General features: G+C 45.2%; 1 protein-coding gene across 1 annotated transcript in view; it reads right to left on the reverse strand.

Annotated features, from left to right (window-relative positions):
* TRABD2B (TraB domain containing 2B) overlaps positions 1–19887 on the reverse strand; it is a 293689-nt gene extending 273802 nt beyond the window's left edge. The window contains exons 1-2 of the mRNA XM_059822056.1: positions 19780–19887; positions 18702–19262 (exon numbers count right to left, since the gene is read on the reverse strand). Coding sequence (XP_059678039.1) covers positions 18702–19262; positions 19780–19887 — 669 coding nt within the window. The remainder of the gene's footprint in view (positions 1–18701; positions 19263–19779) is intronic.
* Between the last annotated feature and the right edge of the window lie 8089 nt (positions 19888–27976).

Here is a 27976-nt window from a genome sequence, read left to right on the forward strand (position 1 = left end):
CAGTAAGACTGCGTGGTTATATACTTTATTCCTCTAAGGGCTTCTGTTCCTTAAAATACCACTTTCATGGAAGAGTTTCTATGAAACAGAAGAAAAGCTGCACAGCCAATTCAGGGAGATAGTGGATTCAAAGTCTTGCTCACTTACCATTTGAAAGACTTATTGCCTGGTGAGCAATCTTACCAGGACTCACTTGTTTAAATTATCTACATTAATGGATGACCTGAAACCTAAAGAAGTCAGTCTGGCTTTCTCTTGTATAAAGCTTACTGTCTAATTCACTCCTGACTTGTGTGCTTGAAGGGAATGGGGCTTGGTTTTTTGCTTTTCTGACACTGACGAGTGTGGCTTTTGACTGAGAAGTTAAGAATCACATCAACAAACTGCACTCATGCAGTCTGAGCTGCCTGCATTACTTCTACATTACTTCTACAGAATGGGGAGAGTGGGAGTGTAAACCGAGTGTGGGAATCTAGGAACTAACCAACATTTTTTTATCTTTAAACAGAAAATTTCATTTGATAGTTTTAATTACACTCAGGCAGACAACATGCGTCTGTTGGGGTTTTTTGGGGGCAATTCCACTTTAGAACAGATTTGCTTACTTGTTTCCATCAGAACAGAAATTAAAGTATTTCTAGCTTTTAATTAGCAGGTTGGCAGCCTCCCTCATAACTCTTTCACAAATGACTCTGGATGTTAAGGCTTAGTATAAATCAATCTGACATGATTGCGATGTGCTCTGTAGAGCTCCTGACAGCCACGAGGTGTCTCTACCAACTGTCCCAGAAAGGGTGTGAGTCTTGGTTAACAAACAAGACAAAATTGAAATGCAATCTCTGCAGAAGCCTGTCTGTTTGTCTGTTGTTGTAAAAATTTTCTTTAATAAATGTCTCCTAAAAGAGGGAGAGCATGATCTTGTGTACCATGACAGCTCTATCCAAATAACTGAGCAGTACTAGTACCAGAGAAAATATATTTACAGAGTCAAAGAATGGTAAAACAAGGGACTACATCTGGAAGTAGTAAAGGAAAACCTTAAATATGTTAGGAAAAAGTTCCAACAGTGGAAGTCACTTAGACAAAGGAATACGTTGCTAGTTGAGAATGCATGAGGCAACGCTAGAAAGAGGTGCTTCAGAGATGAATTTTGAATTTTATCATAACAACACTATTTGGCTGTGTCATCAAGAGCATTAAAACCCATGCTGACTCTCAGAACTTGAAATCTCATAATCCGAAACCTACATCTGCATTTGGGCAGCAGCAAAGCATACAGACAGTAAATGCTTTCTGCACAGAGCAAGTGATTAGGACCTAGAATACTGTTGAAATACAGGAAACAGAGCCTATGTCAGGGAAACGTCATTGTCCCAGTAGTCACTGTGTCCAAGGAATTAGCCAACATAGACTTTTACTGACTGACTCTTTTAAACCTTACTCTGCACTTACCAGTCAAATGAAACAGAATGGGGAACAGATACAGAAATTGTTTTAAAACCAAGCAGCAAAGACAAATGAGCATTGCAAGCAAAAGGCTAAACTTTTGACTCAAAAGCTGAACTAGGCAGCCTATCTCCTCAGTGATAGAGAGAAGACACTTCTTGGGAGTGAAGAAAAAGGTGAGGGGCTGAAAGTCCAAACCATGACCACCTCTTCAATCTGTCTCTTCAAGTAAAAGGGTAAGTTGGAACAGGTTGCCCAGAGAAATTGTGGATGTCCCATCCCTGGAAGTGTTCAAGGCCAGGTTGGACAGGGCTTTGAACAACCTGGTCTGGTGGAAGGTGTCCCTGCCCATGGCAGGGGGTTGGAACTAGATGATCTTTAAGGTCCCTCCCAACCCAAACCATTTTATGATTCTATGATCTGACCCACTGGAAACCAGATGAAAATATATATTAAGTCTCCTACAGGCAAGAATAACTCATAAGCTGTAAAGCACTATAACTTTCCTGATGTCTGTATTCTATAGAGGTAAAGTCACCCTACCTCAAACAACCTGCTAGTAAGGCATCCTGGAGTTTTGTTAGAGAGCTCCCATCAAAGAAGCACCCGAGGACTTTCTCCTCCATTAACATACTCATCCAAAGCTGCTAAGAGACTTCCACCTCTGTTACTTTCCACAGTTCAGCAGGGAACAACAATTGTATCTCAAGAAAAAAGTTAAGAATTCAGTCTTTTCTATCTTTCATGTGTTGTTATGAACTAACAGCACAAAAATGTCCATTTGGGTCAGTCACCAGAATGTTGTTTTGCTGACGAGACTCCTGGGTTTTTCTAACTTCACTGTAAATTTGAAATTGAGACATTTCAAGGAACTTTTTTTCCCCTCAAATACAGATAATTACATGAGCACTGTTTCTGTTTAAAAAAAAACATTTTCCAAAAATAAATAGCTCTTGCCCATCTTGCATGCAGAGAACTGAAACACAAAGGGCCACGTCAGGATTGCCTCCGAGGCCCCAGACAAGTCTTGCCTCCTGCTAATACAGCTTGCCTGCAAGCACAGCCCTTGATAAGCTTGGAGTAGTGCAAGTAGAGCTCATGGGATCCAGGTGGCCTAGCATGCTTCATGGATCATGTGAGGTATATCCTACATATGGAAAATGAGCAGAAGAAGAAAAAGTGAAGGGCTACTGCTCTTTCAGAGCCTCATACACCCACCAAGCCTTTGACTCATCCCAGAACATTTTTAGACACTTCAAGTTTAATTTTCCTGGACTCTGCATACTGTTGCTGATTACCCATTCTGCAAGCCACATCCAGCTGCTGCTGTAGCAGCTTTTCAGTTAGTCTACTGCATGCTGGGCAGAGCAGCCACAGGAGGTGACAGGAGTCTGGCGTAACTGTCCCTGTTTTCCATTCCCTCTGGCTTGCAGCATTGTCCATTGCATCCCACTCCTAAATCTTGGGCTGTCACAAGAGTCCTTGCCTTGAGCTTGCAGCTCTCCGCTGCAGCAGACTCCAGTCTCAATGTTCCTATCTTGCTGTAGACTGAGTGGAGGCACCGCTGGATGAGTAGATAGCATTGTGTAAGGCATAGGTAACAGAGCCCAGAAGGGAGCCACAAAGCCTTAGCGGGACTCATTGGCCACGCCAAACATTAACCTCCCTGTAGTGCTGAAGGCTCCCAAGAAAGGGCTAAAGTTTGAAGCAACAACTTTTCCTTACAAAACTAAGGGACTGGTTTGGCTTTATGTTGTCTAGAACTAGTCTGGTCTCATTTTCCAGGGTTAGAAATGGCTTATACATGTTTACAAGTTTATCAACATGGTTGATGATTGGACTTGATGATCTTAAAGATCTTTTCCAACCTAAATGATTCTACGATCAAGAACTCTCACTCTGTCTCTAAATTGGGGTTCAAATCTGATAATGGCCAACTCAGGATATTAAAAAGTGACAACAGGTAAACTGAATCAAAGCTGGCTAATTCTTTATAGCCTGTGGCCCTAACTAAGTGTGAATCAATGGCATGTCTTGCATTTGGACAAGCTGAGGTAACCCAAGTTAGCTTGAAACACCTCGTTCACTTCAATCCTCTGTGTCTTACACTTGGACAACCCTTTCCTTTTTATAGACTCCTTATAAAGTGCCATGACTTACACTACAAATGCACAAGAGAGATGAGGGTCAACATTGCTCTCCCCTTACAAACTAGGGGTCCTGTTCAGGGATACTTGCCAAAGTCGTGGCTGAACCCAGTCAACCCTGAGGCAGATGAGCTCTTGTGAAGAGGAGGAGAACTAGACAAACAAGACCAAGGACACGCTCCTCCATTGATCCCAAATGTGGTGGGGAATTCAAAAGGCTTCAGACAAGAGGAAAGGCACGTTTGCTGAAATAAAAACAGTATTTTTACTGTTTTGATAAGCACGATGGATGATAAAAGGTCTTGGAAGGCATTTACTCTACTTCACACTGGAGTGCTGCTAAAGCCAGCATGGCAAGAGACTGTAACCCTGTAAACATATGTTGTGTATTAGATTCTGATCTGGCAGCTTGCCTTAATTTTGTTTTTTTAAGACTCCAGCGAGTTCCAAATACACTTCCATGTTTGTGTTCCAGCAAATGAGCAAAAGGCAGAATGCTTGAGCGACGGGGACCCTGGAATGCACTGGACTATAAATTAGCATTAAAAAAAACCCTCCATTAGTCTTGGCACATCAGGCAAAGAATGACAAAAATATCAGCAAATTATTTTTTTCTGTCCCTTTCTCCCAGCTTTTTCTTTTCCAGTGTGCACTTCACAGCTGCTGAGAACTGTAACAATTTTAGTCTCCTCTATTTTAACCATCAATATGGACAGAGGTGACAAGAGAACACCTTGCTAGACAGTTTTGTTACTCCCAACTCCCTACCGAAAAAGCACCTCACAGAGCATCCTCTCAATAGCAATTAGTCTGGGCCCCTGTAGGCGCAGACGAAGAAATTCTTCCGAGAGGCATTTTAGACTGCTCAGGATTGAGAGTTCCGGCTCATATAAACAAATACTGTTACAAGAGGCAAAGTTGATATGGATTTATGCAAGGAATGTATAGACTGAATAAGCAATTTGATAATTAATGGAGTTGACAGGCACTTTCTAATAGTACACAAGTATGTGCAGACTGAATGGTTTCATATACATGCTGAACCAAAGACAGTATTAATTTTTAACCCATTTTATACCTAACCACTCAGATGAAGGAAACGCACACATTTTTTTCCTCTTGGGTATTAATCTTGACCTCCCAAAGCCTGATTATGGGGAGATAAATCCTTTTCACTTAGTACTATTGCAGACAACAAACCCACAGATGTCTTATACAGGATGATTTTTTCCTTAAAGATCATCTGAAGAATTAATTTTTGATTACTTTCTAGGCATTGATTACTTCTTTTATGTCCCACAGCTTAAATACATCAGTTTTGTTCTTAACAAAGAACTGAAAGCTTAGTCGCATGAGTTTGGGGAATTTCTGAAGAGACCCGCTTGGCTAATACGGCATTTCTTTTATTATTGACTTCCAAGCAAGCTAGACCACTACTCCTACAAGCTCAGCTGCAGAAACCAAAGACGCTTAGTAAGGTCTTGAGCAAATCGCTGTCCCACCTGGCAGCATATCATGATAACTCATTGTGTATGGAAGATACTGTGACATTTTGAACTGCACAGGGTGAAAGGGGTAACTGCTTCCACACAAGAACGAGATCCTCAATGTTTCCGCAGCCTGGAGCAGGTTGAGAGATGAAGCCTTTATATGCTTCACAACTTCACCCCTCTTATGACCAGGAAACAGGCATCTAACAAGTTTGTTTTATGGCCTCATACCCTAGACAATGTAAAAATATCCTAAAGGTTGCCTCCACAGTAACCACTTATGGAAATAAGATTTAGTCAGTCTTTCCTTACCCATGCCCCACCTCTCCTTCAGAAATCAAAAGTCAGACCAAGCTGCCCACTTCCTAGGGCCTATGTCCTCCATAAAGGCATTGAGAGAGAATGTAAGGGGCTATATGGAAGCACATTGTCTCCAGTCATATTCAAGCTGTAGGTAACTGCAAAATACCTATTAAATGACCTCGGCTCTCCAGCAAGAGGTAGATGAACAGCCATATGGAGTTAGATATGAGGTGTTTCAGGCCCATTATTCTGTCCGCCCCATAGCCAAAAGCAGATGCCTAAGGAAGAATACATTAAATATAACCCCTGTTAAAAACCTTGTAGATGGGGCACAATTCTGCTGTCTTGTTGGGAACCCCGCAGCAGGTCAACTTGCTATGACTAATCAAACATCAAATGCCACACAGCAGTGTGTGCTAACTGCCTCCTACCCCAAGCCCAGCTGCAGCTGCCTTTGAAGAAAGGTGCAATGCCTTCTGCATGGATGTACACGCCGAATAAAGTCTTTTAAAGCATGTGAGAACGAAAGCTGTCATCAAAATGTACTGAGCAATTATGGGTTGAAGGTTGAACTATTATTACTTCATGCCCTCCCATTCCCCTCCCCTCCAGGGTGGGAAGAAGGGGGGAGGACTATTCATTTGTATTCAAGCACTTCATTAATGTTTATAAGAGAATCCAAACACGCAAGCAAAACAAGGACGAAACACTCGCGCCAGACGTGTGATGCGATAAATGTCACTGGAGCAAATATTTAGATCTGTTTACAGAGAGGCCTATTAAGTCCTTTTTGAAAAGCTGTGCGGAGTTGTGGCTTGGTCTCTGCCTAGCAGCTCCAGCGTAAACAAATGAAAGATGGCTAAGTCTCTCTCTCTCATTTTGTTATGACATCTGGAAACCTAAGGAGGTTGGGAGAAGCCAATTGGCTGCCCTACTGCGATGTCTAGCAACAGGGTCTGCTTGTTGAATGATGGCAGGACATGCAAAGTGGAACTGCTGAGTTCTCCAGCCTGTGCCAAAATCAGTGGATTTTCAACACAATAATCCCTCAACAAAAGTTGTTGCAACACAAAAGCCTTTGGTTCATTGCTAATGATGCAATTCTATGCTCTCTGCCATTTTTAAAGATCATTTGGGTTTGAGAAAATCAGTTTCAGTAGGGACTAAAATAGGGTGCAAAGATGGGTGGAGCTGCTCTATTCGCCAAGGGATGGAGATATGTCCCATAATATCTCACCTGAAGAACTGTAGGTTCTGGAGTTTGCAATCAGCCTAGACTTCTGTAGATGACCCCCTCACATCACCATCTCATTGACTCTAGTCCCTCCACATACAAATATTTTTCTAAGAGAACTAAATAAATTGAAAGGGATAAAAGAAATTTATAGATGAATAAAACACAGTTTTAGACCCAGATGTAATAACATATTTGGGATATTTCAGCTTCTGAAGTCATGCCTCAGTTTCCAACACATTATGTAAGGCCTACAGATATAAAATTGTCCTATATGTACATATCCTCCTCCAGATGCCCAATTTCCTTCCTTTCTGTTTGGGAGGAACAGTGCTCAGACTATGCAGATGTATACAACTCTATATAGTGATCTCTAGCAGTGCTGGCTGAACCAGGAAAGGGAAAGCTGAATCAAAACACTTTCAGTCTGAAACTCTCCTTCTGACTCAGTGAATTTAGTTCGCTTTTTTCTTAGCATCAAGGATTCAACATGAAATGACAAGTAACTCCACTCAGTCTGCTTTTTAAGCCTATCTAAATCACAAATAAATTAGAAGAATAATGACTAAGGTTTTTTTCTTCCTAATTCTCGTAATGAATTATTTGGCTACACAAAACTCCTTTCTACATAATCCAGTGGGAACGACACCTGGCCCAGTTTCGAGGACCACAGAGATACAGTTTTGGGTTCCAGGTTCAAGGAACGCATACTTGTTTAATTTGTTTTAATAGGAACCACACTGAGCTTTACCCCAGAGAATGGAAGAATGGGTGCCAAGTCCTTTGGGATTCTCCCATTGGTATCTTCAAAGCTATATTCTCAGGTCTAAGCAATCTCAGCAAAACACACCCCTTCCTTCCCTGACTGATGGGGATGATGGATTACTAGACGTGACAGTTGCTAAGCTTGTTCTTCTCTTAAAAAACTTAAGAAGGCTCTGATACTTTAGTGTGTTGGAAGAATGGGAAAATGCATCTGACCACCCAATCGAACAGTAAATAAACATTGGTTGTCCCTACTGTATAACAGGGATCAAACTTTTCAGACTTAAACTTCCAAGATGAAAAATTTTCTGGCTGACTTTTCCTTTTTAGTTAGTCTCCCTGACTAATTCTTGCAGAAATGCGTAACAGCTTAGTGGCTTGGTCCGAAACCGTGGTCCCTTCCATGATGCTACATTCAGCTGTACTCCCTGTTCTTGGTGTGTTTTACTACCCTTAATACACTAGACTCGTCAGGAGTGCCAGGTCTTGAAACCTTGTCAGTAGCATGCCGAACATCCACAGGGATGAGAAAGAATCCCTTCCCCTATTATTGTTTAGCTACCTCCTGCTCCTCCACTTTAAAGCTAACCCTTGGGGTTATTTATGTTGCATGACCTTGAGATAAATGGCATTTGGCAGGCTGCCGGATGACTTTGTGTTTCAAATCAAACATTCTCAGTTTCTCCCACTAACAATGGGAATAATTCCTGAATGCCTTTTTGGGGGTATTTCTTCCCATCTCATTGCCTGACATGGAGTTCTTTGGAAACTACGTCAGGGTTGGTGAACTTTAGCTTGACTTTCTTGTTAGATGCAAGTACCAAGTGGTGTGTGTGGTTTTCTTCTGTGGTTTGGTGTGTGTGTGTGCTTTCTCTTTGTCCCAAAGTGTCTGCACTGCTGGTATTAGAGCTACAATTGTTCTATATAAAGCAAAGATCCCTTGAATGATCTGCCAAAGGCTTTATCTCTGAACAATCTTTGTCTGTACTTGCTTTGCCGTTAACCAGTTTTGACTCTACTCCGTAATGGCTGGAGTTGCTTTGCCTTAACTGATATATATCAAAGAGAACTGCTAAAATTAACTGCTCATGAACTGTGTCCAGGATGTTAGATTAACTCATCTAGAATCCTTCAGCGAACAAACTGATTTACGATGTGTTATGACATTGTTACTTGATGTGTTGCACAACAACTCAATTTTAAAAAATGAAGAGTGCTCCATTAATAAGAGATAAATCTTTCCAGTGTAATTCAAATGAATCTGCAACAACTTTAGAGAGAACATGATAAGGGATCTTGTGTGGGTTTTGGTGATTGTGTTTTGCATTCCTAGGGATATCTTCCACCGGGATCTCTTTGTCAGTAATGACAAAATCCATCCAAAATATGCCAAAATATGACACCTTTTGGGAGATTATAGTTCTTTGTACTTCCCAAGACACAAAAGGGTACTACTACAAGTGATTCTCAACAACTTATACTTTCAGGTTTGAGAATCTACACCGAGCGCACCCAACTACGCTTGCTTTCAACTTCAGGGCCATGATTTGCTGAAGCCTCTACATGGTACGTCCCTTACAAGCTTATCCAGTCATAGTTAACACACAGCAAGTGTTCAAAGCAATCAGTTTCTTTCTCAGAAAAAACCCACCTTTATACATTAAGACATAAATAGAGTATTTTTTTAAAGCAAGCACTATTCCATTACTGGAACATGAACCAGTGCAAATGCCGACCTTAAATTATTAAGTTTCTAGAGTGTGTTTCAGATGCATACATGTTAAAGGCTCAGGTCTCTCTGGATACCCAGCTTTAACAAAAATGCCTTTGAAAGTGAGCTTGAATTATATACTGTACAGTATGTCTCATTTCACAGCCAAGCCACTTGAGTTAATAAAGAAAATCCTCCCTGGCCTCACACAATCAGCTGGGTAAAAAGCTAGTCAGTGCAAGTCTGCATACAGCAACAAGGCAATCCATAAAGTCGAATAGTGTTTCGTGCCTGTGAATGCCTGCTGCCTTGACCCTCTGAACTTCATCTTGCCACCAAAAGACCGGGATTATTTCAGGATGGTGTAACCTGGTCTCATGGCCTGATGCCCACACCAGGGAGTAAATATCTCCCTGGTATTCTGCAAATGGAAAGGAGAAATGTTGAAGGAACTGAACTTCAGTTTGCTTGTAACTGCCCACTAAAAGAGCATCCCAGTTGTTTGAAGGCCAGGCCATATTAGAATTGTTTTGGCCATAACTTGGTACTAGAAACTTGACTTTGTTCGATTCTATGTCTTAGTGAGTTATCTTCTTCAGCAAGCAAATAATGAGCTTTTTGAGAATGTTCTTTCTAGCTTTTTCCTGTATTAATCAGGAAAGAAAGTCATTAGAAAAAAGAAGGGCTTTCTGTATAGTTAACTCTTATAAAAACAATCATTTTGAGACCCTTTAGCATACTTGCGCCTCTCTTGCTCCTGTGATATCCCAAAAATAAAGAATTACCTTAGCTAGAAAGCAAACTACAATTAGCATCCCAGTTGTCTCCCAGTATGTCAGGACCAGCTCTTCACATGGTGTAAGGCTTAGCTCTTTTGCAATTAATAGTGCTATGATGATTTTACCAGTGCTTTAGAACCAATGGGACACATTGGGATGTGTCCCATCACACTTCACTGCTGGAATAACATTAATCTCAACGTTCATTTCTCAAATTGTAAATCAATCACATGCCAGAAATACAAAGAGCTTCAAAAAAGTTGGGCATGTTTCTCAAATCACCCTTTTGGCCTCTCCCCCTCTGCTGACACCGCAAACTCCTATACTGTGAGCATTTTGTCTCACATTTAAATAAATATTCCCCATCACTATTATGCTGTCACCTGTAATAGGAAAAGCCTGCAAGAAATCAAAGGAAAGCAAAATTTGTGCGGTGGCAGGAAGTGTACAGAGAATAATCAGTCTTCATTGTGATTGTTAACAAAAGTGAGGGAGCCTAATGGAGACCTTGGATTTAATACAGTCTCTAAAATATTGAGGGAATGCTTCTAAAACCTAGACTCTCCCACTTTAAAGAAATATTTTCCCTGTGTTCCTTGTAAGTTGACTTTTATTAAAATGGAAAGAGGTTTGAAAATAACTTTGTTTCCTTTTTCTCATTCCTTGGCTCACGAAGGGAGCCTGATGAATATCGCTTTGCTCTATGAAGGCAGCTTCTTCTTTGTTTTATGTATTGGGGATATCTGTGTCTCCCAACGGGTGCCCCAATACAAGAGTTAGGGTAGAAGAAGCAAGTTTGATGCAATCTGGGGAAAACGTAAAGCATTTGGTGTTATACCCTTAATTGTGTTGTTACAGCTAACATGTTGGCTGTGACTGAATTGCTAGCTTTTCTCCATGCCCATCTCAATGAACTCTGTGATTTTGCAGGGATGCCCATGCACGAAGAACCTCTGGACTGGAATTCATTTCAAAGGTTTCGTAACTTCCATGTTAACTGAGCCTAGGAAAAGAAGATATCAGAACACTTTCTTTTTCTTTTTTTTACAATCCTTTCTCCATTTGCCAATAGGAGTTTCTGGGAATGGTTCAAGTGTTATCCGTGGCTTCAAGGGACACTCTGGAATGAGTACAACATACAGGATTTGATTCATACCAACAGTCTTTCACATCTAACACGGCTACCCACTGGCATGGGCTGCAATCCTGATTTTGAAGAAGTCAGTAATAAAATTCCCTTTTGACATCTGCAAGACTCTTCAACCCTCAGTGTTGTTGCAGTGCCTGGACAGAGGTGAACAGCAGTGGTCCACTGATACTAAATCTAATTACAATATTTCAGGGATGATGATTTCTTCAGGCGTAACTGGCCTATGGGAGTCTATGTACAATGAGAAATGGGGTGTCTAGGCCTATGTTAAATGACCCTCAGAGTGGAAAATCTAGGGTCTTTGATCTCATTCAAACTAAAAATACTTTTGCTAATGAGCCTCCTCAAGTCATACAACATCCATCCCAAAATGCTGAACACATGGTTTTAATTTACAGTTTTTAGCAACTTTCATTTATATTGTGCTAGAAGTCCTGAAGTGACTTGCAGCAGAAGCTCTAAAAATTGGAAACCCAAATGGTAAGGACTGCTGTTGGAATAACTAGTGATAAAAGCAGCAGTCATCTGTGCTAATTCCTGCTTCAGCTTCTGACACAGGTATTAACCATGTCACTTCTAATTCTCTGTGCATTTAAATGACAACTAGATCCAATAAACAGTAACAATAACACAAGGCAGCTATATTGTTCTCTTGAACACCAGAAAAAGCAAATCTATGGAGATGAATGAGACGCCGTAACTACTAGCTGTTGTGGCATATACAACCAGTCATGCATTTTAGTTGCATGTCTTTTCCCACTCTGCAGAGAGTATAGCCTTGTTCCAATTTCAGTCCAAGAACTGAGATATTAAGTTCAAACACTGATAGCTGCAGTTTTAAGCTCTGCAAGCACCAGTTTAATTTCTGGTGTCTCAAGCGAGCTGGAAACCATAATGCTTTATGGGTTACAGAAAGAGTATTAGGTTCACAAATTGTTGCAATGTTCAGAAAAATGTCTTAGTGACTGCAACCTATAAATAGCTTGAGAGGTTCAGAAAGATATTGAAGTTTTGTGATGAACCCACAGAGCTTTCTGCAGATTTTAAGTCTAGTAGCATCTAGGATCTGAATTGCTTGTCAGCTTGAAAAAGGGATTTGGTGAAGTGTGTGGACATAAGGTAGATATGTTTCCCTGCAAAACAGGGCTCTTCTGATGCTGACTCTTGAAAAGTAAAAAAATGAAGTTCCCAAAACACTGGTCATGCTGAAAATCTCTATTTTTGTGCTATCCTGAACACTGAAGCTGGGGAAGTAATTTTACAATCCCTCATCTAAGCATGCAGGGAACCCCTCTAATAGGACCAAAAGATGAAAGAAATCACACCAAGTTCACGTGGCTCAAGCAGTAACTCTGTGATTTCTTCTGCCTTTTACCTGTCTCATCAACTCCTAATGACAGTGAAGAGATTAATAAGGGTTTGCAGTGTAAAGCCTAGCACAGGGGAAACCTGTTATTTTACAGTATGTCCCTCTGAAGTTCCCAAATATGCTTTGCCAGGAGCGCTGCCACCAATCTCCGTCTCCGCAGGAGTGCAAGGTGAATGAGTGCCCTTACTTAAGATCATTTCTGGCCTTTTCAATACAGGAACCTCTGACTAGCCTGAATGATGTGGGCTGGCTTTATAATGTGGATTGCTACTCACTAGGGAGCTGAGGGGAGGCTGTTAAAGACTTTCTGAGGACTGTAGGTTGCACTATACTTGAAGTTGAGGTTTTTAAGGTCAATGGTTCGTTCTGTTTATAAGCAAAGCACTCTGGGCTCGGGGCAGGATCCTGACTGCTGTTGCAAGAGCATCAGAAACTGACAGCAGACAACAGAGAGAAAATCATCACTGTGGAAATATCATTTACTGAAGAGGGGGGTATTTTGCACTTACTGGGCGAGCAGCTCGGAGGTGGCAAACTGCTCCAGGGGAGATCCCTCAGGGATTTGAAAGCAGCGTTACTGCCTAAGTATGGGGATGGATTTAGGCCATCTGTCCCTCTTCTGATCTCCTTCCCTGGAGCAGAGCTTGGGGAGTGAACCTCCTCCGGGTGCTCCCCGCGCCCCTTATGCTGCAGAGGCACCAGGGCTCCCTGCTGCCGGGACCAGGCATCGCCAGAGCCAAAGAGACCACGCTCTCACCTCAACTCACCTCTCACCACACAGAGAGAAGAAAATGGCACAATTCTGCAATTTCACTTCCATATTTTGGTAACGTTCAGTTGCCTCAAACATGGTATGGACTCCCCTGAGTGCCAGGCTTGTTCGCTGCTGTTGCCTGGCAGTTTGTTTCTGTTAAAACCTACCTTACAAAGATGCAATTCCTGCCTAAAAATGATCAAAAGCAGCACCCATAATTTTGCAAACAAATCAACCAGCTGAGTCCTCTTCAGATCCGCTCATGGGAAGCAGGTACACCTGTCCTGGGCTTGGATCTTACCACGGGAGGTGTGAAGGATCAGAGGGAAAGGAAGGGCTTATATCTAACCCGTTCTACAAACACTTCTTGCAGTTATATACACAACAAATACAATAGATGAACTGCCAGCTGCCCCTCGAGCCATCATTAACTGACTGGCTTTTTTCTCAGTAGGCATCAAATGCCAGGGTGGGCCTTTCAAGGGGGCTGTGGTGAAGAAGCACACAGTAACTGGCTGTAAAGAGCAACACGTACAGTTAGTTACAGCTATAAAACATCAGCTGCTGATCCTTTCAGGTGTTACTGTGACTACTGTAGTTTTAATACCTGCATAGTTTCACCCTCAACAGTTCCCCTGGTAAAGATGTAAAGCAGCTCCACTAATATTCAAAGGGATTTAAATGGAAGGATTTCTATTTCTGCTGTATGAATTTCTACCCTAAGGTTAATTTTACTGAGGGAATTCTTTTCCCTCAGTAATCTGAGGTGGGGTGTTGGGGGGTGAAGAGGGTGATAGTTTAATTAAAGCCAGCAAGCTGAAAACTATGTGCACTATGTATAACTTATGTAAAATCAAACCATTTAACAACATTTCTTTCAACAATATTCAGCAATCGAAAGAGATGATACTAAGCTATTTTTGATGACTTTTCATGAAGCCTGAAATTTTTTGGAAGCAAAACGGCATGATTTCTATTAGGCAAAACCCACTTTTCTTTAAATGAGATAAAAATCTTAAAATCATTAATACTCCCTCAAATAAACTACACAGACTGCCAAAAGTCAACTAGCTCCGAAACTGAGCCGTTTAATCTGGTTCGGAAAACTTTGAGCCTGGATCTTTCATTAGTATAAACAGGCAAATTTCCCTTGAAGTCAGTTATACCAGTCAGTCCCTGTCAGCTCTGAGAATCCCAGCTTTGTGATCGCAGAAATGTTTAATTTTTCAAGGGGATAGGGGAGTTGGAATAGCAAGTCCAGGCCGTGGTCCTGTCTATGTATTACTGTGTCGTGCTGTTTTGCCACTGAAGGTCCAGTTTCAAGACTGCAGATCTGTCAGTGACCAAATGTGATGGACCACCCATCGGCCTTTTATTAACCAGCACTTGTTCCCCCTCTAATCCTATCACTAGCGTAATCAAAGCTGCCATGTCCCAGGGTTTGATGGAACAGCAGGACCTGGGAAATGAAGACTGATTTTGTTAACAAAGTCATTCCTGCCCCTTGACTGCTGTCTCATTGGTAGAAAGCAGGGAGACGAGGTTTATTTGTGCAGAGAATGAGGCGGCAGAGAAATGAAAGGGGAAGAATGGTGAAGTGTGAAGTTTAATCTGGCACGGTCTAAGGTTTCTTTCTTTGAGGCAGCCTCTGATCCAATCAACACCGGTTTGATATTTAACATCTCCCCCTGCAGTTGGAAATGATACAGGCCAGAGAAGACCGGAGTCGGGGCTTCGTAAGCCCCGACCAGCGGAGGGAGAGAAAAGGGGGTGCTGGCGGCTCCCCTCCGGCCTGACGGCTTCCCCCGCCAACAGGTCAGGATGGAGTCCGGCCCTGACACGAAATTCCCCCCACAAACCTTGGGATTAAGGGCATCTGAATGCAGAGTCTCCCTGAAGAGAGCGAGCTCGGGATGGGATGGGAGAGGGATTTTATTCCTAACTTGGAGGAAGGGATATCAACACTGTCTCAGTCTGGGGATCCTGCTGAGAGACAGGATCAAACACGAGCGAGAGCTGCCATCCACCTCCCCAGGGCTGAGCTGTTTGGGTGGAGGAGTAAGACCTTTCCTTTGCTGCCTGCAGAGGCTTTTAGTGGGGACACGATGCTGCCCAAGGGCGATCATCCCCGAGGCTGAGCGGGGGTCCCACTGCAGCCCTGGGTGATCAGGGTGGACACAGACGGACCTGAGCAGCTGTAGGAGTCACCGTCACCATCCTCCTTACTCCAACGATAGTATATGTCAGCCCGGGGAGACCTTTTCACCACAGACCTGTGTGAGGGTCACAAAGAGGATGGGAAAGCTTAATCCTCTCCTGAGCTGGCCCTTACAGGACACGTGGCCAAGTCCTCACGGCCTGTCATGGCCCCTGGTACAGTGCCCCTGCCAGCACCCCCACAAGAGAAGGCCCTGAATGCCATCCGCCCCTCACCAGCTCTTCTCAGTCCTGGTCCACTTGATTTTGCACTTTCTGGTCACTCCGTAAATAAACATCTATGCTGTCAGACAGAAAAGTTGTCCGCTTCCTCTTCTTTTCGTGCCTCTCAGCTCTTTCTGTCCCATCTTCAGTGAAAACCCTGAAACTTGGTACACGAAGGAGCGGTGACATTTCGATCTGACCCAAACCTGATCCGAATCGCCCTGTTGCCAGGCTCCCAACGCAGCCTTTCGCTGCGATTCAGACACCTTGCCACCAGCTATACAATACCCGGGGCCCGGACTTTGTGTGACCAGCAGCTGCCGGAGTCCCCAGGGGAGCGAGGATGCTCCCTCCGCGAGCCGTGCAGGAAAGCAGCCGGTCAGCGGGAAAGGAGGGCGATCGGAGCGGTGCCAGTTTGGGAGAACGGCATGAAACACTGAGCAGAGATTTCAGGGGGAGCGGAGCATCAAACTACAAAGTTTCTGGGTTTACAATAGAAAACAATGCGCCGTGCTCTACCTGCAAGAGCTGGCTCTCCAGGAAGCAGCCAATTATATGAGCCACCTTAATCTTTTCATCCGGCTAAGAGAATCAACATTTCAAAGCGACGCACAGAACGTTTCAAAGATTGTTCCTGGTCAAAAATGCAAGTGTATCCGCTTTCTTTCAGAGCAGATCAAAACCAAGTACCACACCGGGACCACTCCTAGGTTTCCTCCTCCTCACGGTATCAGATTAACAGATTTGGTGCATGTAGTCAGATTAAATATTTGCAGTAGCACAAAGCTGCCTTTGAGGGGAAGAAGTCAAAAAAAGCTTTTTTCTTTTTTAATTTGCTAAAGGCAAAAATACTGGACTTCGGCGATGGGGGAAACAAAAGCATTGACACGATTCAGCAAGGCACAGTTTTAAAACCTGAATTCTGAATGCAGAAAGTACGTGCAGTATTCCCGTAACAGTAATGCTGAAAACAGGTAAAAACTGCTGATGCCCTTAGCAGATTTGGGACTGTAATTTATCACAGATGTTCTCATCAAACTGTGCAAACACCCTACAAGACAAAAGCTGCTCAATTTCTGATTTCCATTTTAGTGTGTTTTAATTACGTGTTGCTTAAGGAAGGCTCCAAGACCTGGAATTGGGAGGCAAAACCTAGCAATAGTAATCCACTCCACTAAATTAGCACAGTAATACACCAAGCAGTAGGACTGCCAGACAGTGTGATAACATTACAAATTACTATTGTTAAACAACTAGCCAGGTGTCAGGATGCATGAAATCTAGAGGAAGCAAGAAAATAAATATCTGGTTTGTTTTGCTTAATTTTATCTCATGTTGTTCTGGTGGCCTTGTTCCCAGAAAAGCTTCAACCTAGGAAAAATCCTCCTGAACACTGCTCTATTTTAGCAGCAATGTCAATTCTCTGTAATAATTAAAACGTAACGTATTTTTTTAATCAGCACAAACTTTTTGCATAAATGATTGTCCTTTACTTGCCAACAGCAGTAATACCATTGCTGTTTTTAGATTATTATTGTAGCAAAACGAAGGGGAAATTTTTGTTTCTATTTAAAATTTAGAGAATGAGAGAAAAACAAAATTATGGTAAGAGCAGCAGTGAGTTTTGTACTCTGTCCCTTTTCCTTTCTCTGTCGCGCTCTCTCTCTAAAAAGAAAAAAAATGTAATATGATTCACCTTTAAAAGGCATCCAAGTGGTACATTTTTAACCAAGCGCTTTCACGCGCTCGATTCTAACTGCCATTTTTGACCTAATACAACCAAATGCTGTTGGATGTCTGCAATGGTTAATTACTTTTACCTCACCTTAAAGAAGGGGTTCAACAGAGAGGATAGGCACTTAAACCTTTCAAACAGAACAGGGTAAAACGAATCCCTTGTTTTGCGTGTGTGTTAATCAATGCGAAGGTCCTGATGGGCTTTAATTATTTTTGGTGATAAACAAGAAAATCCCTCCAAACGCGTATGCAACCACTTCTCTGAAGGCTGTATGCAGAGTTAGACTTCTAGTTGAAATATCAGATGAACCAAATGTTAGTGACAGACAGACTTTTTCCTCTTAAAACAGTTCCCGCTAGACTTCAAGGGAGAAGGGGGTGAAGGCACTGTAAGGACGTTTTAATCACACCAAAGATCAGTCCTTTAATCCTTATTCCCACATCACCAAGAATTTTTTTGCTCGAAGTAGGACAGTAAGATAAAGCTGGAAATAAGCTGATCCAAAACTAATGATGAAAAGCAGGTTAAAAACGAAATATCATAGCAGTAACTGACACCATCTTAAATTTCCCCTGGATTATTTGTTTTCTTCCACACACATTCATTTCCTGAATTTCTAGTAAATCTGATTTCATATAAACAGTTTCACAAAACAAAGTCAATAGCTGTGACTGTGTTCCTGATTAATCCACTGAAATGAAATAGACCGCAGGGCTTAGTATGTGGTTGTTTAAAGCTAAATCCAGGGAAAGAATTCTGGAGTCCAGTTACACCAATAACTTTTGTTTCTTAATCTACATCCTCTTCTTTTTGCTGAACTTTACCTGTTCTAAAATGAAAAAAATCCATGCAGACTGCGCACTTAATTTCCCCCAGTACATGAGGGCAACGTGAGCCAGTTTGTTTTGACCCGGAGTGACTACTAAAAAGACAACCAACAGTTTGCACATACTTAAATCTAGTTGAACAATGTTGAAATTTCTTTTTTTCATTGTTCATGCTTCATCCTCTTCCTGACAAGTACCACAGAGCTGCTTTACTTAAAAACAAACAAACAAAAAAAGCACTTTTTACCCAGCTCGGGGACAGGACGGGAGGCGTGGAAGTTTCCCTCACAAGTGGCAAGCGAGCGGACACACACATTCACACCCTGGACATTTGCCTCTCAAATGAATAATACACATGATCAACTCGCTGTGCAGATCGCAGGATTTTTGCAGGCAGCACGGATCGGCGCGATGGAGAACGGGCAGCCCGACGCAAAGGCTGCTGAGGCCTGCGAGTGACCCACCCCGCTGCAACAGGCTTGGGGTTCGCCCCCATAAACCGACCGAAATGCGAGAAGAACGGCCCCGACCTCTGGGATAAGCCACGAGGCCCAGGAGCCTCCTTACCTGGGAGAAGTTGAGCCCGTTCAGCGGGTGACACTGCTCCTCCACCCTCTCCACCGCACCCGTCGTCTTCTTCATCCTCTCGGCCTCCTGGGCGAGGTAGAGATCGAGCACCGGCACCCCTCTGGAGCGGACGTCCGTCTCCGTCAAGGAGTTCACCATGAGCATCACCCAGACGGGCCTCTTGCGCTCCCAGTTGCCGGCGATGGCGTTGAAGAGGTAGTCGGCATAGAGCCCTTTGCCCCGCTGGTCCGGGGTCATCCAGTGGGGCAGCATCAGCCTGACGTAGTCCAGGTGGCGTTTGAGGCGGCGGTACAGCTCCCGGGGCAGCACGTCCTGCAGGTTCTCCCCGTGGGGCAGCATCTGGCAGCTGGCCAGCCCCGAGATGGTGTAGGGGTCGGTGAGGTCCAGCTCGAAGTAGACGCTGGAGCTGGCGTGGAAGGCGGCCTTGGAGTTGTCGGGGATGAAGTCCCACACCCGCGTGTAGGGCACATGGATGGTGCCGAAGAGATAGGCGGGGGGGTCGCGGCGGATGGTCCAGAGGAAGGAGTTGAGCTCTCCTTGCTGGGGGGAGAACAGTGGGGGCCGGTCAGAGGGCAGAGGGGCAGAGGGGCAGGAGGCAGCCCACGGGGGGAAACCACCCTCGGGGGGTCCCTCTCCCCCACCTCCCTGCACCAGCCCTAGCCGGGCTTGGAGCAAGCAAAGCCCGCGGGCACGAAGAGGCCCGCCTAGGGCAGAGTCCCGCCGTGACCCCTACTCTCCCCCACGGGCACCCACCCAGCCGCCCCATCCCTCCGGACCCGCACCCAGCCGAGGGGCCCCCTCCGCGCCGGGCGCCCGCGCACGCCGGCACACCGCAGCCCTCGCGGGGGACATGCGGGGCAGCGCCACACCTGCGGGGACACGCGCGTCCGCGTGGGCCGCGCGCACACGCACAGAGGGGGGGGGGGTCCCTCCTCTCGCGCCCCCCCGCCCCCCCTCCCGCCCCGCGCGCCCCGGTGGCTCCCGCGGAGCGCCGCGGCCGTCCGCGCATCCCCGAGCGGCCGCGCCCCCCGGCCCGGCCCGGCCCGGCCCGGCTCACCGAGCGGGGCAGGTCGCACTGCCCCGTGTCCATCTGCTCCCGCCGGGCCGCGGCGTCGGGCAGGAACCCCCCGAAGACGAAGCAGATCAGCGTCAGGTTGAGTTGCATCCCGCTTCCTCTCGCTCTCCTCTCTCTCCTTCCCAGATGAGCCTTTTTGGATTTCTAGGATCTTTTTTTTTTTTTTTTCCCTCCCCCTCCTCCTGCTCTTCCCCCTTTTTTTTTTTTTTTGGCTTTTTTTTTTTTTTATTCAAACAAACTTTGCCAGTCCCATCTGCATCTGACAAGTGCAGGGGGAAGGACTGGCCGCCCCCTCCCTCCCATGCTCTCCCCCCTCCCGCCCTTTCCCACCCCCACCCCCTCTGGCTCCGGGCTTGTCAGAGGCGCTGGATGCTTTGGGGAGGACGGTTCTCATCGCCAGCCTCCGCCATGCTTTGATTTTGCAGACCGGAGAAGCTCCCTTCCCGCCCCGCCGGTTCGGGAGGAGGTTGGGGAGGTGGGGGGGAGGAATAGCCGGAAAATAAAAAAGTAAAAAAAATATTAAAAAAATTTTTTTTTTAAATTCGGCGGCCAAGAGGGGCTCCCGCGGCGCCCCGGGAAAGGCGGGCGCTGCTCCGCGGGGCGGCGGCGCACACCGCACCGGGGAGGCCGAACTCGGGCTCCGGCGGAAAGTTTCGCGCAGCCGCCCCGGCCCGCCCGCGCCTCCCGCCGCCGCCAGGGGCCGCCGCCAGGGGGCGATGGCGGCCCAGCGCAGCCGCCCGGCGGCCGCGGCTGAGGGGAGGCGGCGTTCCCGCCTCGCCCAGCGCCGCCTCGCCCGCTGCCCTTCAGCCGCGGCGGCACCTGCGTGGCGCTTCCCTCACTTTCGACACTAAAAGCAGAAAATCGAAAAGTTTCGACATTCCCGCGCACAAAAGAAGTCACAGAATCGCTCTGACAGGGCTTGTCCCGGGAAGGAGCTGAGAGCAGCCGCCTCCTTCGGGGACGCCCTGAGGCGCTCCCCCTCAGCCCTCCGCCGGCTGCTCTGACCCTCCGCGGCTCCCAGGCGTGAGGCGACATGTCCTCACGGGCGCCGCCTTCCCCTGGCCCCTCTGAAACCAGGGGCGGCGAGGCCTCGCTGAGCGGTGGGGTGGAGAGCAGGTCAAGGACGTGGGCCCTGCCTGGCGCTGGAGGCACCATACCCTGCGCCTCAGCTATCCTTCCCGCGATGGCCACCCCAGGGGGGTCCCCCGCCTCTTCAGCCTCACAAGGGGATGGAAGGAAAGCTTTTGCTGTGTGGTTTCACGACGTGCATCTGTCCTGCTTGTGCTGTTAGCTATGCAGCTTCCACTCAGACTGAGAAGCCGCAGGAGGAAGCACCTTCCTCCAACAAGACCTGAGCTGATTCTTGCTGGCAGGAGTACATCCAGGATCCCCGAGGGTCTGGAGGTTTCTCTGGAGGCTGTTGCAGCCGGCGCTCTCTGTTAAAGCTGGGAGGTTTTGGAGCAGAGGACAGGCTGACAATGCCTGTTGCTGCTGCCTGCAGGAACTCTTGTCTCTGGATCCCTTCAGGGCAGGGATGGGGGTCAGGGTGCCGGATGTAGCCCCTTCTCCCTGCAGGACACCACCCAGCCCCGCTGTGTTGGTGGCCCTGGGTGACTCCACCACCCAGCCTGCTGTATGCAGTCTGCACAGCAGAGCGGATCTGAATCCTGACCCTCTCACCACCTCCACGACTGCGAACCCTTTCCAAAATTGGGAAGTTCCTCACTGTATTGAGAAGAATCAAAGCTACCAAAGTTTTCTTGATGAAATACAGTAATTACTAGTATGAGGTGGGGTCCTTGCTCTAGCAAAACTCAGAGTGGAACCAGCAGGGGTTTTGCCAAGGACCGTGGCAGACTGAGGCCTAGCTGGCTATAAACGTGGCTTCCCAACAGCCCTGTGAAGACTGAGAGGGACACCACTTGCTGTGGTTACTGATGCAGCAACATGGGCTGCTGAAGGGACTTTCGAACCACGGTGTGCACGTCCTGTGGACTCTGCTCCTGCCCTCCAGAGGCAGGAGAGAGTTCTCCTAACTGCGGTGTCGGGACCAGTGGCTCCTAAGCGGAGGCTCTCATCCTCTTCTCTCTCCTGTCCTCCCACATCTTCCAGCCAGGTAAAAATCATGCAAAGGAGCAAGGGATTGGTTTTCCTCATGGCATTTCTAGTTCCTGCAAAGAAATACTTCATTTTCTTGTTCTATCCTGAGGGATGATGTTGAGATAAGGGAAAGACACAAAGGGACAAAAAGAGCCAGAAGGTTTTTTAGCCCACAGGGTGTCCCGGCACTGTGGCACAGGATGATCCAGTGAGACAACCGAGTCATGGCTGCACTGGGTTCCAGTGGCCTGGAGTCACCCATGGCCCTGTGCTGTTGGGACACAGGGTGGCATCAGGCAGTTATGTGCTGCTTTGTAGGCAGTGAGCTCCCACGTGCGCTCCCCACCCCATCTGCCCTTGGGGGATGCGACAACTGGGCCTCTCAGCTTGCCGCCCTAGCATTGCCGGTGTCTAGCATTGACGGTGTGACGGTGTGACAACACAACGCTGCTGTGAGGATGGGGAGGGCAGGGCCTGGCTGCACGTGCCCACGCCACGTCTCTCTCTTGAGCAGCCCCACCTTTCTCCCAAACGTGCCTCAAGCATGCAGGTTGCTGGGTGGTCACTGTAAGTTGCTGTCCCCGCCCTGAAATGAAGTCTGGAGCAGGAAGGGTTGTGGAGCCCATGTCCCAGCAGATGTGATACCACAACGGCTAATTCCAATCACAACACTGTATCCTGTTGTTTTTCCCTAAGCTGCCACAAACCACTTAAAAGCTACAGGCTTGATGCTGTCATGACACTGTAGCATGGGGGTCTGCTGCATTTGTTCACAGCTGGACCAAACTGCGTCCTTGTGTTCAGCAAGTGCCACTTCCAAAATGACATGGCTGCGCCAGCTTGGCTGAGTGGATTTGACTTGGTTCACCCTTTTTCTAGCTCCTTCCCAAATCTCTTCCTAAGTAGTGAAAGAACAGAGGGGCCTGGTCAGAAGGCTGTTAGGGACATCTCCAGTGACGTGACCCAACTTCTCACGCGCTGGAGAAGACGCCTGGGAGGTCTATAAGGAGATGTGAAGCCCTATTCAGTCATGGGTGCCGTGTTGTGAGGTAGGGTGATTACCCTCATCGATGGCATACATATCAAAGCACCCAGGGCAAGAACAAACAAACATCTTTGGCACTGTGCTCATCTTCCATTAGCCAAAAGGCAGGTGTGTGTGTGTGGGTATAGCAAATTTTCCAGCCGTTTCCCTGAACTCATCTCTGATGTTGCAAGAACTGCCTAGCTGTGAAAACACAGCCTCGCCTTGATTTATGCCGCTTGTGGGTAAGATGACTAAGAAGAAGGGGGGGAAAAAAAAAAAGAGCAGAACAGGAACAGAAATCCCAGTGGGAGCACGATGCGGGTGTGTACCGATTTGGTGGGACAGTCAGGTTGGGGAAACAGCAGCCAGAGCTTCAGGCAGTAGGAAGAGGAGACCACAAACCACATGATATGTATCACGATGTTCCACCTAAGATACAAAAGCATGCCACAAGCTTTTATGAAGACAACTCTTTGGTAACAGCAAGGGAAATTAATTCTTTTGTGTAATTGTAACATTTTTTTCTCCTTCAGATGAGTTCCATATGTCCTCGTGATTTTTTTCCTTTAAACACAGCAGTTTAGAACGAATCTTAAGTAACGTTTAGCCTGCTTCTAAAGTAAATATTTACAAAAACATTAAATAATGGTTCTGATCTTTGGAAAACGTATATTGCTCCCTACCTGCTACTGTTTTGTGCCTATCTGGAGTAATAGAGAAGCTTTGTAATAAACCCCAAGGCTGTAAAAGTAGTGTAACAATGTGATTAGCAGTAATCAGATGGGAAATACTGACTATTAAAAACTGTGAAGAGATAAGAGGGATAAACTGCAAAGGGAAGGTTACATTATTTTGTTTTAACAAATTTCAAGAAATCTAATGGGGGAATAGGCTTTTAATCTTACAAAAGCTGTATTGTTTTTTGGAAGCATAACAGTGTTAACTGATACTTATGTCATGTATCATCTTCAAAGAGCTTTACTAAATAAATATTAATCATTTCACCAACCACTTAAAGGCAACCACTTCAGGGGTGCGATGAGGCAACAACTTAACAAGTAAGTTGTACTAAGACAGGAAGTGAAGACAGCCAGATTCAATAAGGAGTCTGTGTGGGTACAAAAAATATTTGTGGAGGCTTTAACAATATCTTTAATCAGGCAAAACAAAACCCCATGGAATAGAGGGCACCTTTCTTTGTTAATGAGAAGCTGGCACTGGAACTTGTAATTACAGTGCGTTTCCAACAGGTAAAGAAGATTATTAGATCTGAGAGGAAACAGCTTGTGAGGGATCAGTATTTTCATGCAGGGAAGCGTTAACACTTTTATCAGAACGCGCTCCTTACAGGGCTTACTACCCTTTTGTCTCTTCCTCTCCTCTCACCTTCCTCCTGCAAAAAGTATCGTATTATTGGCCTATGCCATATCAGTATTTCTCTGTCTCTGCCATGGTGTACTTTTCCTGTGAAGAATTTCAAAGCACCCAGTGGATTTCAGTCTCTGCATTTCTTATGCCTTTCCTGTAATAAGGAACTCTCTCTGACCCACTGACTCTCCCAAAAGCTGTCCTATGTCAAAACAGGAAGAGTCAGAACCCAGGTTTTCCTTTTTCCATGAATGAGGCTGAAGGTGTCTTCTGCTCCTGCCAGAGATGGCGGATGAGATTCAATCTTTCTGCATGCTACAGATCATAGAATAATTTTGGTTGGAAGGGACTCCATGAAGTCTCTGGTCCAACTGCCCTCACTCTGAGCAGGGTTAACTTCTATGTTAGATCAGGTTGCTCAGATCCAAATAAGAATCCTAATTAGATTTCTCTGCTCTCTTATGCACAGGTGGCATTATATCTAGCTGTCCTGGACTCAAAAAGCGATAAGCCTAAAGCAGTTGCACTGCTAGCTATCATGCCATGACTTGTTATTTTCCACGACACCTGTGCTGTGATGTGTCTAGCAAATACAGATTTTCCTGCAGAAGATTGATTTTGATGTTAGCAGTTGTTTTCACATATAACATCATTGTTCAGTCGTGTAATTCATGATTTGAAACGTGCAGTTGTCAGAGGAACAAGCCTCTACTACTTAAGGCTGTCACACTGAAACTGCTGAATTATCACAATTTTAAAGTTTAACATCTTTTTTCCCTGTGTATTGCACCAATACGATGTAGTCTCTGTAGTCAGTCTTATATTTCCTTTCCTGTTTGTCCTCATGTGTCCAATACAGTGTCTTTTGTCTCAGCGTTCTAGAAACAACCAATCTAGCTCTTGAAGAAAATCCCCTCTCAATCCTAACATCCTCCCTTCTAAGGACTAGGTATGAATTTTGCAGACCAACCAGCATTAATAGCTTGTATTACATTTTGCAAAGTCTCACCTTGTGCTGTGGCCTCTGCAATGACAGACCACATCCTGCCTGAGACTAGGCGTGTAAATACGCTGAAGAAAACCTTTCCCAGTGTCAGACTCTGGTATGCATTCTCCCTCTGTATAAAGTTTAGTCTGCGTTTGGGTATGTATATAATATTACATATGCACACACCTAGGAAGGTGTGAGTATCTGTGTGTGTGTTTATATATATTAGTGTGTTTATTTATACATATATATATACACATGCATGCATACACACAAAATGATAGGATAGGTGAATGCTATTAACACTCCATTATATGCTTTTCAGCTCTTTTTCCCATCCTCTCAAAGATACTCTGGATTTGAGCCCATGGAGGCAGAAGCCGGTCCTTCTCTCCCGTCCTTCTACTACAAGTATGGTGGATCCTGGCATTTTGAGGTCTTCTGTCTGCAACTTAATCAAAACATTACTGTTCCATTCCTAAAATTAAATCAGAGAGATGGTGGACAAAAGGTCTGAAAGCAACTCATCTACCTGAACAGGAGTAATCTCCCTGCTGCATAGCAAAGGCTGTAGCTGTTTCTTTAGTACAATAGATTATCTCCTTGAGGTCTAATAAGCAAAGAGCTTTCTTCCTGTTCAGCATAGTTCAGTGTGCAGTTCCAAAAGCTCCACCTAATTTCATAAACAGTTCAAACCTCTTTCATGTTTGAAGAATGATTGGGAGTTCAGCTGCTCGAGAGTCCTCTAAATGTTCCACTCTTTATTGTCATTCACTATGTTTTCTTTTGCTGGTTTCTAGATTGCCATTGGTTTCTACAACCTTGGTATCATATTATGTTCATTGGCATTTATTAATGAGAAGCCTGAGAGGGGTTTTGTAAGTGGGATGAGTCTTTATTACAAAACAGCTAAACCAGCCCTCCAGGACAGCACTTCTGAGAGAGGAGTCTGTGCGTGACTGTCTTTCTCCTAAACTGGAGCAGAATATCCCAACCAAATGCAATAACTTGGTGCATATGTCTGAAGTAGCTGATTTACCAACAGCATTCCTGTTCCGGGGGCTTTGAACATGCATAATGGACATGTAAAAATGTGCCAATATTTTGGTAATTTGGTTTAAAAACTGCTGCTTTTTTTCTTTTGGAGCTGGTGGAATATGGCTCACATTTGTTGCATGTGTATGGGCCTGCTCCTTATTAAACTTATGGTCCTTTCTTCCAGTAACCACTTCAGTGCTGTGAATCAACATAACTGGTTCAGAAAAACACCATCTGTCGATTGGATAAACAAAAGTCTAGTTAGCTGGAAGTTTAATAGATCGCAAAGTCTCACCAAGTGCATTTTTATGTTAATAAATTCCAACATGGAATATTTTCTGATGTCACATGGCAAAACTGCCCTAAATAAATAGCAGCTGAAGCATTTTTCATTATTTATCTTAGTGTTTTGTGAGCTTAACAATAGAAATTGGCCAGGATCTGAACTTCCCTAATCTCAAAGTGCCATATGGGTTTGTATGATGGGTTTCATGAACCTTAGACAAGCAGGTTTAGAAGGGGTCTCATCTAGTCAGATGGACCTCCACTATGCCAACCAAATGTCCATCTCACTTAGGAGTGGGGGCTGGCACTAGCGCGCAGTAATAGCCACTGGCCTCATTTCATCCCTCCTGTGCCCAAATTATTCTTTCCCATATTAATTCCTGGATAGTGCCGTGGTGTGAGATGTCTCATCGATCACCTGTGCTTGGAAAGACCTTCTCCGAAAGTCAGCTATTTCTTTCCCTGTCAATCATCTAATCTGTTTTTAAAAACTTCCCGTGGTAGAGATTTAATGCATCAGCAAGTATAGCTCAGCTGGTTCCTTCATGTCCTGTCCCCATTTTCCTGAGCAGAAGATTGGGCCTACAGGTGGATTCTAGGAAAGTTCTTCCAACAATAGCCATTTTACTTTTCTGAGCTATGGAGTTTGTCCGAGGTGGTCTAGGTGATCTCCCCATGAAGGTGATTAGATTTTTCAGCTGCCAAGTTTCACTAAGAAGCTTTCATGTCTTCAGAGGAGGGTCATTCAGACTCCGTGCTGTTTCAAATCAAGCACGGGCAAGTCCAAGATCCTGCCTGAGTGAAACTATGGTCAAGACTGTACCAGCTGACCAGTTAGTATAGAAGGGAGTGATATTGCCTGGCTGCCTTTTGTGTGGCCACCAGATGCCTTTTAGGTTCTGGTCATCTGCATAATGTTTTTTAATAGTAGTCCAGAACAAAGTGTACTCTTACTCCTCTGGACCTGTATGCAAATACTTGATGAGACCTTACAAGTCATCCTAAGTCCGTTAAAAAGGGTGAATAACAGATTTGCCTAAGAAGTTGTAAGATTAGAGAGGACATCACTAGATTAAGGAGAAGGACTCTGCTTTAGGCAGAACTGCTAGCGGTGCTGAGAGACCCTGAGGCTGGAGGTTTATGCCAGCATTGCAGCAATGCTTTTGCAAGGTCATCACAGGGATGGTATTCTCTCCTGATGTCAACACAGCCTGTGGCAATGTTTCCTGATAAATGGGCTACTGGGGCTGCTGCAGCAGTATGTGCTGCCCTCTCCTTACATAGTCCTCTAGGGCAGCTGCTGCAGGAGAAATTTGGCTGCCTCCATTTTTGAAGAAACCTGGTGGTGGTTATTAGAGGGGATCCTACCCCTC

Source organism: Gavia stellata, chromosome 10 (genome assembly GCF_030936135.1).
Source record: "Gavia stellata isolate bGavSte3 chromosome 10, bGavSte3.hap2, whole genome shotgun sequence".
Classification (NCBI taxonomy): Eukaryota; Metazoa; Chordata; class Aves; order Gaviiformes; family Gaviidae; genus Gavia; species Gavia stellata.